Source organism: Anastrepha ludens, chromosome 6 (genome assembly GCF_028408465.1).
Source record: "Anastrepha ludens isolate Willacy chromosome 6, idAnaLude1.1, whole genome shotgun sequence".
NCBI lineage: Eukaryota > Metazoa > Arthropoda > Insecta > Diptera > Tephritidae > Anastrepha > Anastrepha ludens.
The window spans coordinates 97,848,471-97,861,143 of NC_071502.1; the positions used below are offsets into that span (position 1 = coordinate 97,848,471).

The 12,673-nt window shown below is 40.0% G+C and overlaps 2 protein-coding genes across 2 annotated transcripts; both read right to left on the minus strand.

Moving 5' to 3' along the window:
• Nucleotides 1-4,500: 4,500 nt before the first annotated feature.
• LOC128866619 (gustatory and odorant receptor 21a-like) lies at nucleotides 4,501-9,157 on the minus strand. The gene is made up of 4 exons (XM_054107491.1): nucleotides 8,296-9,157; nucleotides 8,098-8,243; nucleotides 4,769-5,127; nucleotides 4,501-4,704 (listed from the first exon to the last, which is right to left on the minus strand). Exons 1-4 carry the CDS (start codon nucleotides 9,054-9,056, stop codon nucleotides 4,618-4,620), a joined length of 1,353 nt encoding a protein of 450 aa, XP_053963466.1. The 5' UTR covers nucleotides 9,057-9,157; the 3' UTR covers nucleotides 4,501-4,617.
• Nucleotides 9,158-11,284: 2,127 nt separating this feature from the next.
• LOC128867189 (uncharacterized) lies at nucleotides 11,285-11,843 on the minus strand. Its single transcript, XM_054108284.1, has 3 exons — nucleotides 11,715-11,843; nucleotides 11,635-11,665; nucleotides 11,285-11,574 (listed from the first exon to the last, which is right to left on the minus strand). The coding sequence occupies exons 1-3, from the start codon at nucleotides 11,841-11,843 to the stop codon at nucleotides 11,285-11,287; spliced, it is 450 nt and encodes a 149-aa protein (XP_053964259.1).
• Between the last annotated feature and the right edge of the window lie 830 nt (nucleotides 11,844-12,673).

Below are 12,673 nucleotides of genomic sequence, written 5' to 3' on the forward strand. Positions count from 1 at the left end.
TTATGTTGTGTTATGTTATGTTATGTTAGTTACGCTGATGCAAAGCTACGGTACATCCATAATAAAATTGAATGAATTATAAATTCGCTTCCTTATGTAGCGCAGCATAGTAAATTTAAAAAAAGAGACAATTTCTCTTTGACAAATGGCCAAAAGCTCTGCATGTAAAAGTGGCTTCGAAGTGCCAGCAATCACTTTGCAAACGATTTCAAATCAATTTTCAAACGATTAAACGTCGTTTAACCACAACAAAAGCCACAGCGTAAGCAAAGTGCTCCCTACAATGTCATACCTACAGACGTTGGCAAATAAAAGCTAACAAAGTGCAATGACATGTGGAAATGGTAGTGTAAATATTCAATGGCAAACACAAAGGAGCAAATGTACGCAGGCACTTACAAGAGAATGCCTGTATAGGTAGACATTGTACTAGAGTATATACATACACCCACACACACACACATGCACACTTATGTGAACTCAGAGTGCATGAAGTACGTATGCAAGTATGTATGTGTGATAGTGCGTCCAATGCAGGTGAATTCCCATTTTTCGGAGGTTACATATGGAGTTGATTTTTGATTTACATCCATTAAGGGTCCCATTAAATTTTAGCAGCTCTCTCCACACTTCTTCTAGCTTCTATGCAACTGTAATTGGCATTTGATGGGCTGCAGCCATTTAGCAGGCTCAGTTGGAATGTTTTTCTTTCCGGATGACAAAATGTGACAAGTGCTTGTATTAGCAATATTAACAATAGCTACACACATACATATACACAAACAGGTACATATGTGCTCAGATACAGTGTGATGGCTGTTACTTCGATGGCCAAATTCAATGGTACAGTACATCAAAGGAACGGGAAAAAGTTAAAATAACAAGTGGCGTTCCACAGGGCTCGGTTCTCGGGCCATTGTCGTGGAATACAGGGTGCAACGGTATTCTCCGTGTCAGGTTTCCAGTGTGAACTAAGGTAATTGGTTTTGCCGACGACATTGTTCTTGTGGTAGCGGCTAAAAATCTAAAAATCTAGGTGATATGCGCAACAACGCGATCCATGCGGTCCCAAGCGTGCAATCTTGGCTAGCACAAAATAATCTAGAATTAGCGCTACAAAAAACTAAAGCAGCCCTTATAACCAGCCACAGAACAGAAGGTCACAGCATTTGCTCTGTAGCTGTCAGGCGTTTTCGATAAGCAGACTTAGGATATTGAGTTGCGATACACTGAGTATGGACAAAGTTCATACTATTCCTCTTCCGGATATCTTAAAATTCTTCAATGAATCCAAGAGATTTGTGGAAGAGTGACCTCAAACTAATTTTTCCGTCTTACCACCCACATTTCATCTTTCCTATCTCTCTATTCTTTCTACTGAAATCCATACGGGTATAGTACAATGGCCCCCTGACTGAGTGCTTAGACTTATCCAACCCCCACAAATCTAATCTATATCCAGCCGAAAAAAGCCAGAAGAGGTCTGTTTTAGAGCCGAAAACTTTCCGCAACCAAATACTCGGGAGTAATGGAAGATAAAAGGCTGCCTTTAAAAGCACATTTCGAATACGTTAACCAAAAAGCATCCATCACTACGACGGCGCTGTCGAGGCTGACGTCAAACGTACGACGATGTCGTGAAAAGCCAAACTTTGTATCATACTAGAGGTCTTACCTGCCGGTTGTGTGCACTACGCTCTAATAATAGATATCTATTTTTTACCAGCTAGACATATTTGCAATGCTGTTCCAATTGCAAGCGCACAGAGGCCTATAAGCTCGTCTACTCGTACGATGTTACGACAGAAATACATCGATGAGTGGCAAACAAGGTGGGATAACTCTGCAAATGGGTGTTGAACGCAAAAAAAGCATTCCCAACCTAAAGCTTTAATTAACGAGGCTACATAGAGAAGTGGATTTTAACCTGCCCCAGTTTTTGAGTGGACATGGGTGCTTCAAAGCATATTTATACAGGTGTAACCACGACGGCATTCCTTATTGCGAATACTGCAACGGCAAAGCGCTTCCCTTATGCAAAAGGAAAACTTCATAGAACCTTTGAAGAACCTCCTTCGCCGGAAAAATTCGTGTATCAGTTATCCTGCGTACGGAGGATGAGTGGAATGCGGTATGCGACTTAGTAGCCGAGATTATGAAAGAGGTGGGGTGTTTGGAAAGACTGTGACACAGTAGCGGGGGCTAACCGCCTCCCTCGCCGCGAAGTAATACTTGCGGAGAGAGGTGATAGAAATAAACAGGCTCAGCGTGGTTTCAGAAAACCACTTAAGGGTAGCGCGCTACTACAACGCCTATGGAAGACAGAAAAACAAAAAAAAAAAAACTGTGTGATGGTTAATGAATTGAGTGCCTGTATTCTTCACGTTACGGAGAAGTCGGGAAAATCCTATGGAATGAAAAATCCATCAATGGATTCCCATTACTTTACATGCTGCATATCTTAAGAATCCAATTGTATATCAAATCGTGTCCCAGAAGGCTGCTATGATTGCATGATCATAGCAGGGTTGTGCTCTGAAAAATCGCTAGTAAAGGAGGAGAGTAAAACTAACCTTATGGTATCAGGACTGAATACAGAAAGGCTCTTTCGTATCACCTCACGATGAAGCAATGCTAAAGCCGTTTAAACCTATCGCCGCTTTTTCTCCAAGAAAAAGTGTACCGAGCTCAAAGCGCAAGCTCTCGAAGGCCCTTTCACGTGCGGGTGATAAGCTCATGCCCTCATACCCACAAATGGTTTATATCAAGTTTTATTGTCGCCATGATGATTTGGTGTCAGTGACTGAATAATAAATCAGAGATTGGACAAGGCTTCCACTGCCTCTCAGCTACGTTCCGTCCCTTTTAGAACGCCCTGTATTTACCTTACGTTTCGCTTTTATCTTATCCAGCTGACCCTGTTGCTTTACTTTCAAACTATTTTTGCTAATTCCATTTCATTTCCTGCACACCTTTTAGCCACAGACCATAAAATACACATCCACATCCATGAAATGTTGTAACAATAAATGCCAAATCTGATACGTCCTTTCAAGTTTTCACTCCCTTCAAGTGAAAAAGTTCAAGCCGTGGCTATATACTGATGAGTTTTTAATTGATTTTCTATCCAAAAAATGCCCAAAAATTTGATTGCAATAATTGTTTGCTATTTGAGTTGTGCCAGGGAATTTCAAGTTCTCTTCGTTTAAGCTGCAAACTCACTGGAGGGAGTGATAATTTACTATGAAAATGCAAAGGTGTCTGAAAGTTTGCAAATTGCAGTAGTCTGAATTTTTGAGCACGAGGTTGGCCTCCTTTGAGATTCTTTTCAGGTGAACATTTAAGGAATTTTAAACTAATTTTTCATATCATTAAGCACGTCCTTCTAAATTTTGAATGCGAGTACTTGAGAGGTGAGTAATGGATATGCTAAATCTAATTTTAATAATTTTTCAAATATATTTAATAGAAATATGGAATCATTTGGGTAAAGTTTTTGGCCACTAACCGAAGGAGGCATACCCAGTACTGTCACATTACCATTAGAAATTTTAGCTCGACAACCTGCGGTTTACAATTTTGTTAAGATCGGAACTCCAACTGAAAAAATTTAGCTCGGTAAGTGTGCCTCATGAGAAGGTATTAAATTAAGTGTAGCGAATTCATTCCGGTTGTATCACTACAGTGAAAAACTGAACTGCTCAGCATATATGCCAGTTTATGAAGTGCTATTTAATGGAATAAGTCACACTAGTTAGAGAGGGACTGGTAGAATACTAGTTTTAAAATAACGAGTTAGTGGTAAAAACATCTATGCCAGTTGTTGAGCTGCTATTTAAAATAAGTCACACTAGTTCGAGAGGGCCTAGTAGCTGACTAGTTGCAAAATGGCCAGTTAGAGGTTAAAGCTGCATTTAACGTGTATTAGACTAATATAAATAAAATATCGAGTTACAGCTCATCACTCGTAGAGTTGCAAACGGGTAAAATGTAAAAGACTACCCTCGTATATGCATATTAATGCAGCCAACTATCTTCTTTTTTGATGCATTCTGTATTAGTCAACGATTCCATGTGAAGTAATCTGAGTATTTTGGGTTTTGTTGTCAATTTTCTACGAATTGGTTTATTTGTAAATTTGAGTTATAAACTGGGAACGGCAAACAAATTATAAATTTGAGATGTATACAGTTTTGGAAATTTGGGTACAAAGCTTTTAAGTGAATTATTCTCCGTTCGTTAATTTTTTTTTTAATTTTTTAGGGCAACAGAAACAAAAATTTTTTTTTTCTTAAATTTGTTTAAAATGTTTTTTATTTGCTGACTTACGTATATTTATTGGGTGGGGAATAAGTTCATAGCGTTTGTATATTTTCTAGCCTAGAAATACTTATATATGTGTGTACATAGTACCTAGTCCTTGTTTTGCTCTCGAAAATCATATAGCATCCCTTTCAACTAAAGGAATTAAGGAAAGCAGTTGCCATTTAGACTGCGCTGATGACATTTAGAAGGCTCTTGGACTATGTTAAATTTGTTCATTTTATGTACATATTTAATATTTAGACCAGGATAAATTCCATGAAAACCCAATAACTCAATGCAGCACAACTCCACTCAGCCCTCCCTCAAAGTGTAGTTCCGTTGCTCGGTAATTTTAAATTGAAGCAGCACTACCAAATAAGTGGCCATAAATGAAACATTCTGAAAGAAAAAAAATAGTAAAATAATTTCTATTATATATTAAAAGCTCAGCTCTCCAACTCACCGATGTTATCAACTCTCTATTAATATTCGCATAACCATCCAAATTCATAATTGGCGGATTCTTCGTTATAGCCATGAGAAACATTTCCACCTCCTTTTGTGTGGCGCTATCCACCACTGTGAGATCCACATTCAAGAGCTTCGTTTGAAAGTCCAAGCCCACGCTTTGCGTGGCATAATGTGCTTCATTGCAGATGATGTAGAGCAGACTCATGCAGTAGAAAACGATGACGAAGAGGCCAACTTCCTTGTAGGTGGCGCCATGGTCCATGATCTCGCTGAGTGAACCATAAGTGGCAATGATAGTCGTGAAGAAGACAACTAAGCAATACATGCCGTACATGTTGGAGTAGGCGCGGCCTGATGCAGAAGAGAGAGGTAGAAAAATATAGTATGAAGGAGGACGGGAGTAATATTGGGATAAATTAGGTGTTGAACTAAAAGGAAAGATATTGGAAAGGGTCATATTACAACGATTGATGGAGACAAAGAAATGCAGTGAAGCCAGGGCAGATGCAGTGAGTTTCTGGAGTTGTTGTAAGAAAATAGAAGCTGGAATGATTAATAGGTAAGTAAATGACGGCTCGGGTCAGAATCTTAAAAGAGTTTTCTAGAACCTCTGTGAAAGAACCTATGAGTGTAAGAAAAATCCTAATCAAAAATACAAAGGCTTCATATTGGGCTATAGAACCCACAATGTCAAGTAATTAGTTTGAATAAATTTTTATTGTAAGGAGAACTAACAGAAATAGTCAATTATGGGTTTAAAATTCCAGGGTGCCAAAGTAATGTAAAGTATAATCAGAAGGCTAAAACAAGTCGCTGAATACCTCTGACAAAAAACCACAAAAAGTTGGAGTCAGTACTCAAGTTTAGGAAATATATGACTTGAGGGTTGATCCTGGATCATATTCAGATCAAAAGGATGCACCAGTCAAACAGCTTCCGAGCTCCATCCTGAAATGAAGAAAAATCTTCGTAAGCTTCCAAAAGAAATAAAATTGCTCAGAGGTATGCTGGACTATAAATATTCTTATCAGAGGAACGTCAAAGAGTCGTGAAAAAAGCGATCAATACTCTTGGTAGAGGTGGAAGATGACATCTGCCTTCTCTTCCACAAACTCACTGCACATGTAAGCGAAAGCGGACACACTAGTCACGCTGACACGCACTGTCGGATTGGAGGTCAACATCGCCAAGACTATGAGAGTCAACCACAATAAAGCAAGACCTATAAAGGTTGACGGCTGTCCGCTTGGATTTATCGTAAGCTTCTGCTACCGTCACTACAGACGGTGAAGCAGATGATGATGTCAACTGCAGGCTAAACAAAGCAAGGGCAGCGTTCGGGCGAATGCATACAGTATGGGCAAGTTCGCACATCTTCAGGCGCACTAAACCGCGAATATTCAGCTCATGTGTGAATTCTGTATTGTTGTACGGAAGTGAGACATGACTGATCTCCAATACCATCAGAGAGGCTAACATTTTTCGCTAACAAAAGCCTCCGCACCATCTGTAGAATATTCTGGCCGAACACCATCAGCAACGACGCACTGTGGAGATCAACAAATGAAACGCAGAAAGTGGCGATAGATAGGTCACACACTTAGAGAACCACCAGATAGCATCACGAGAATGTCACTGGACTGGACCCGCAAGGAAGCTGAGGTCACTGTCGGCCAAAGTTCACTTGGAGAAGGTCGATGTTTCGCGAGCTAGCACATGCCAACATCATATAGGAAGGCGCATAAACAACTTCCAAGAACCGTGTACGGTGGTCCTTGTCGAGGCCATATGCTCTCGAGTGGAGTGAACAAGGATATAAGAAAAAGGTGGAAGATAACCACTTATCTAAAATATCGACACTGACACACCCCGGATTCATCGATCCACTTACTGGATAACGTTGGCAGAGCTTTGTAAGAGGCGTACGTCGGGAGCCATCTCTTCAACTACTCCGACGAGGTCGAGGAAAAAACAAACCGACAACTACTGGACCGGACAGCGTTTAGACATACACCTAACGACATTCATTGGGAGACCCTTACCACCTTCTTAAGATCGCAATCGCCGGATGCTGCCATCGGAGTCCAACCACCACCCACAGCAGATAAAGAGCTTCAGCTACCTCGAGAGACCCGCGTAAACTTGGAACAATTGCATTGCGGATACTGTAGCAGGCTAAACTTCAACCTATCCAGAATTGACCCCGACATATCAAACATACACAAGTCCTACATTTGAAGGCACCCCGCACGATGCTAACCAACTTTTCACATGCCCCATCAAACACACTCATCTAACCCCCTCTCCCTTTGGACCTAACCTGTTGAAACAGCAAGTTTTCTGGGCCTACCGTTGGATGAGCTGGACGAAGACGACCGGTAATCTACATCGCACTAACAGGGTTAGGAAGCTGCTACAACAACAACAACTGTAGTTTTGTTCTTAAGCCAAGATTCGTGAAATTCTATTGGCAGTATAACTGGGTAAACATAGCTGATCATTCTTCTTCTAAACACAGTTTCTTTGAAGGCGTTAGCCTGCTATAAAATCACTCAAATCGACTTAAGAATGACAAATATCCTTACAATATTTGCACCAGCCAAGCGTAAATTGGGCTCCGGTAGATAGTGGTTTTTTTGGGACATGATAAATTAGGCAAATACGCGAGGAAATGGTCTGAAACAGGACTGGGGACGTCAATTATAATTGGGAAAGCTCCTCCTCGCATTCACTGTAGCTAGCACACAACGAATAAATACAAACGTATATGGTCTCCTAGGGGAATATAGGCAGATGACTGGAAGGTCCGGAGCTCCTTATATGATTTTGAATATTTATATGCGGTTCAAATTTCTCGGTAACTATTTATTCGATAGAGCGACAAGAGCATAAAGGGATAGGACTAGACCCATGTTAACACCAAAGGAACTATTTTTAAGACCCGCTCATTTCTTCCAACCCAAGCACATGGAAAACTCAAATTACCATGGGCATTTTTAACAGAGTATGGACGGCAGCCAGAATTCGGAATGGTAAAGTTGATTATAAAGAGATTTAGATCCAATCACTGATGCATTAAATGTTCAAAATGAGCCTTTTTCAAGTTCGAAATTTCAAGAAGGATAACTGCAAAACATGAAGTCAAAGGCCGAATAGTTCTTGAGATCCCCAGGCATTCCAAAATTGTACGAAAGAAATCAACTTGTCTTTTGTTATTATGAGGGCTGCTCCTTAGAAAAATAGTTCATTCCTTCGGAGTGATTCAAAGGCAGACCCGAGACTTTTACCAAAGTTTTGCTGTTTCTACGTTAACACTTTTACCTAGCTGTTGCATCATGTGACTTAGGTCCACCCAAAGATGTCGGTACTCGGTGAGCTTCTTCGCCGGTTTATCACTCATCAGAGTCATTTCAAGTGAAGCGGAAAGAGCGCGACTTGCGGTGCCAAAAGCGGTGCAGTTGATATACCTGTGAAAGTGAATTTTGATGAATTTTCCAGCCTCCTAGCACCATAACTTACCATAAACTGCAAAATCCATTCAACATCGCTATGATCGGATAGTAAGCGAAGGTGTACCACAGTTTGAAGTCGGGTTGTAAGTAGTACTGAGACAAATTAATCGCAATACTCACGCCCCACGAAAAGAAACACAAAGCCCAAGTGAGCGGATATAAGTTTGGAAAAACTATTGGCGAGCCGGTTACTTTCAAAAACTTCAACTGGTAATTCGTCCACATATTCTTGAAGATCGCCACCTGTGGACCATGGCGCCAACTCGCCACCGGCAATAGAAAATTCGTGAATAGCAAACTGATAAAAATCACATTGTAGATGGCCTCGTCGAAGCGCCGATCTGAGTCATTCAAAAATGTGTTCACACGCTCGCGCAAAACCATAACCACCACGGTCGTTTGCACGGAGAATACAAATATAGCCCAAAAGACCTGTTTGGAGGTCCACGAATAGCCGGTGCGTGGCATTTGCGGCTTCTGCGGATTGCGGTGAATCGGCATAACACCCATTATCTGAAAGAGCACTAGCAAACTTTTGGTGGTGTGATAGAAGGAGTCGTGTTTGTCCAGTAAAATCGGATCGTCGATGTCCTCGAACTTGCGCACAAACAGATCGGTGCTGATCGTGTTGTGCTCTGCGAGTATTTCCAATTTTTCGCGATAGAGTAACTCATCCTCGAGGAATTCACGTTGATTGGGATTGAGTACGGGTGTGATTTTCATCGGCGGTGATTCGCACTTGCGCGTCGCTATTGCCCAGTAGGCCATTACGATGGTAGTAGCTGGGATGGAGTGGAGGAGAAGCGCGCGAGAGACAATCACTAAAACGGAAACGAAGATTTATTTTTTTTTTAATTTTTTTATTTAAAGTTTTCTTGTGGTAGTTAAACTTTTCTGTGGCTTGAAAATTCTCTGCAGCGCCTTTTATACCTCCAGCAAATATTCCAGGCTTTTCTACCTTTTATTTAATATTTTTCAATTTCGAAAAGTTGCTTTCGAAATTCTGTAGTGTTATTGCACTGGATAACTTAATTATTCACACATGCAAATACAAGTACTTTTTGTTTACTTTCTTGCTAACAAAAGTTTTCTAGTTTCAATTTAGTTTTGCTTTCGAATTATTAGTAGGAGAAAAGGACGGCGAAGTGGTGGGAAGTGTGTTCAGGAGCGCATTCAATATGCATGAGTGTTTAGGAAGCAATTATTTTCTGAAATGGATAATATAATGGATAATAAGAAAAATAAAAATTAAATAATAAAAGTTGTTTTTTAATGTTTTTAACTTCCATTCTTCAGAGTCTCATTTTAGAGACAAGCTCAATTGGCGAAGAATTCGCCATAATCTCAGTGCTCAGTTTGTTGCAAGGCATCTTATGGATATACAGTCGAACTTCGATAACTCGAACTATGACGTGCCACAAAAAAAAATCGAGCTATCAAGATTTCGAGTTATCAAATTTAATATACATATGTACATACATACATAAAAATCCATAAACAAAATAAAACCTGATGGAAAAATAAAACAATCGATAAAACTCAAGGGTTAGCAAACAATTTTATTGATAAAACAGTACATGCTTCAAATTATGTATAGTTGCTATATAATATTGTATGTGTATATTTTAAAATTATATATACAGGGTTGGCCATATTAAACTGACCCATTGAGTAACCCTATAACTTTTTACTGTAATTTCAGATCAGCTAATGACATACCGCGTTGGAAGCGTCAGTCGAAGGAGATTTATACCATGAAACAGTACACCCCAATAGAACGCGCTGAAATTGTTCAGCTGTACATTCAAAATTCCTTCTCGATTGTAAAAACGCAACGTGCGTGGAGAAAAAAAAATAAAGAGAAAAGTGCGCCGTCAAAGAACGCAATCAAGCAAATGCACAAAAGATTTTTGTCTTCCGGCACTGTGGCTAATACCCGACGTCCAAATAAAAAGCGGCCAAGACGATCTAACGAAAATATCGCGGCCGTACGAGCCAGTATCGAGTCATCGCCGCGAACGTCAGGTAATCGTCGTTCTGCTCAGTTGGACATCCCTCGGACCACTCTACGACGTATCATTCGTTTGGATTTGGGGATATTCCCGTACAAAATACAACTAAATCGACAACTGTTGCCGGCCGATAAGCCTCGTCGCTTGGAATATGCCAATTTTGTCGTCCGAATGGCCCAAACTGATGAGGATTTTTGGCATCAAATCATTATGAGTGATGAGGCCCATTTCTCCTTGAACGGAACCGTAAATAAGCAAAATTGCCGTTTCTACGCCACTGAAAACCCTCAAATTATTGAAGAGGTACCTCTCCACGACCAAAAAGTTACAGTCTGGTGTGGCATTTGCGCTGATATGGTCATTGGGCCGTTCTTCTTTGAAAATGGTCAACACCAACCATTGACCGTCAATCAAGAGCGTTATCGGGCCATGATAACCGATTTTGTGATGCCGATTGTTCGTGAAAATGGTATGGAGCACTTCGGGTTTCAGCAAGATGGCGCACCACCACACACAGCACGAGCCACCGTCAACTTATTGAAGACTTTGTTCCCTGGCCGTTTGATATCAAAAAGCGGCGATTTTGACTGGCCGCCACGATCACCGGATTTGACGCCACCGGACTTTTTTCTTTGGGGCTATTTGAAATCTAAGGTTTACGTCAACAAGCCAAAGACACTAGGCGCACTTAAGGCCAATATCCGACGGGAAATAGCCGCCATATCGGCCGAGACGCTGGCCAAAACTATGGAAAACGCCGAAAAACGGGCACATTACGCTATACGAGCTAAGGGCGACCACTTGCGCGATATCATATTCAAAAAGTGATGTAAACGAATCTCCTTGAACTAAATTAAATGTTTTTCACAATGAAACACAAAAAAATGTTTCTTTTTCCATATTTTTTTAATAATCACATGGGTCAGTTTAATATGGCCAACCCTGTACATAATTAAGAACATTGTATGAATAGATGTATAGCTTTCATTCGTTTAAAGTAAAAAAGTCAGTTATTTGGGATTGACGAGAGGATTTTTTATTATGATCTTCAAAAAAAGCTTCAACATTATTTAAACCATTATACAGAAATTCGGTTGCATGTTCATTGTGTTTTAAATATGACCGCAAAATCTTGAACGAATTTGCAACTAGCTCGTTTGAAACTGGTTGCAGCATATCATCTTGCAAATCATCTTCTATATCACTTTCGCTATCATGCTCAAATTCGGATTTAGATCCCAATAGCTCCACAATATCTTCATCTGTGGGAAACTCTGAAGTAACAAAGTCGTCATCCACATGCATAAAATCATTAAAGGTGACACCTTCTGTACCTTTGATATTTTGCCAAGCTTCATATTCATTCTGCAGTTGAGTCCTTACTCCTTTCTTTTATGCGTTCGCTTATGAAAACCAAAGGAATGTCATCTTCTTCCTCCCATTCAGAATATTGACCGAAGCCGGCTTTTCTAAAACAATTAGAGATGGTTTCAGGCTTAACATCGATATTCCATGCATTAGTTATTTCATCAGCACAGTCCATTATTGTAATGGTAAGATTTTTGTTCACTTCAAAGCATTTTGCAGTATTTTTTAAAATTCTGCGACGATAATGACATTTTAAATTTTGTATGACACCTTGATCGAGTGGTTGTAATTTTGATGTCATATTCGGGGGAAAAAATGCAAGTTTGATAAACTTTAATCTCTGTTGGATGTCTTTAGGATGGGCTGGGCAGAATATTTCTTCCGGTTTTTCCAAATTGTTTGTCTAAGTTAAGAAGTCATTCTTCAAAAAAGGCTCCCGTCATCCACGCCTTTGAATTTGCTTTATAGTCGAGAAGTAACCATTTAACACCTCTAAAACAGCGGGGTTGATTACTTTTACCTATCAAGAGTAATTTCTATTTTTCGGATCCATCCATGTTTGCGGCAATCATCAACGTAACTCTCTGTTTACTGTGCTTTCCTCCATGGCATTTCTGGTTTTTAAAAGTTAAGGTGTTATCTGGAAGATATTTAAAGAATAAGCCCGTCTCGTCTGCATTGAATATGTCCCGTGCTTGATAACCTTCTAATAAATGAGGTAAAACATCACGTTGCCATTTCATACAGTCTTCTTCGCTTACATCATTACTCTCACCACACGCCTTTTTATGACATATACCAGATCTTAGAAAAAAAAAATAACTTTAGGTGCCAGCTTGCACATTTATTTTATGAATGTGCATACCTTCGTTTCCAATTATCGAGCCAACCAGTGCTTGCCTTGAAATTCGGTTGTTCTAATTTTTGACTAAATTCCAATGCTTTTTCTTTAAGTAATCCTCCGGATGTAGGCAAATTCCGTGTTCTTGCCGATTTAAACCATTC

Bases quoted from the DNA above. Each gene is read 5' to 3' on its own strand.
- LOC128866619 (XM_054107491.1), bottom strand. From the start codon at position 9,056: ATGGCCTACTGGGCAATAGCGACGCGCAAGTGCGAATCACCGCCGATG. The intron at 5,128-8,097 runs GTAAAAGTGTTA...CTTCTGCATCAG, and splicing joins TCACATGATGCAACAGCTAG to GCCGCGCCTACTCCAACATG. The intron at 4,705-4,768 runs GTGAGTTGGAGA...TTTTTCTTTCAG, and splicing joins ATAGAGAGTTGATAACATCG to AATGTTTCATTTATGGCCAC.
- LOC128867189 (XM_054108284.1), bottom strand. From the start codon at position 11,843: ATGGACTGTGCTGATGAAATAACTAATGCATGGAATATCGATGTTAAG. The intron at 11,666-11,714 runs GTTTTCATAAGC...ACTCAACTGCAG, and splicing joins AAGAAGATGACATTCCTTTG to AATGAATATGAAGCTTGGCA. The intron at 11,575-11,634 runs GTACAGAAGGTG...TTGTTACTTCAG, and splicing joins AGCTTGGCAAAATATCAAAG to AGTTTCCCACAGATGAAGAT.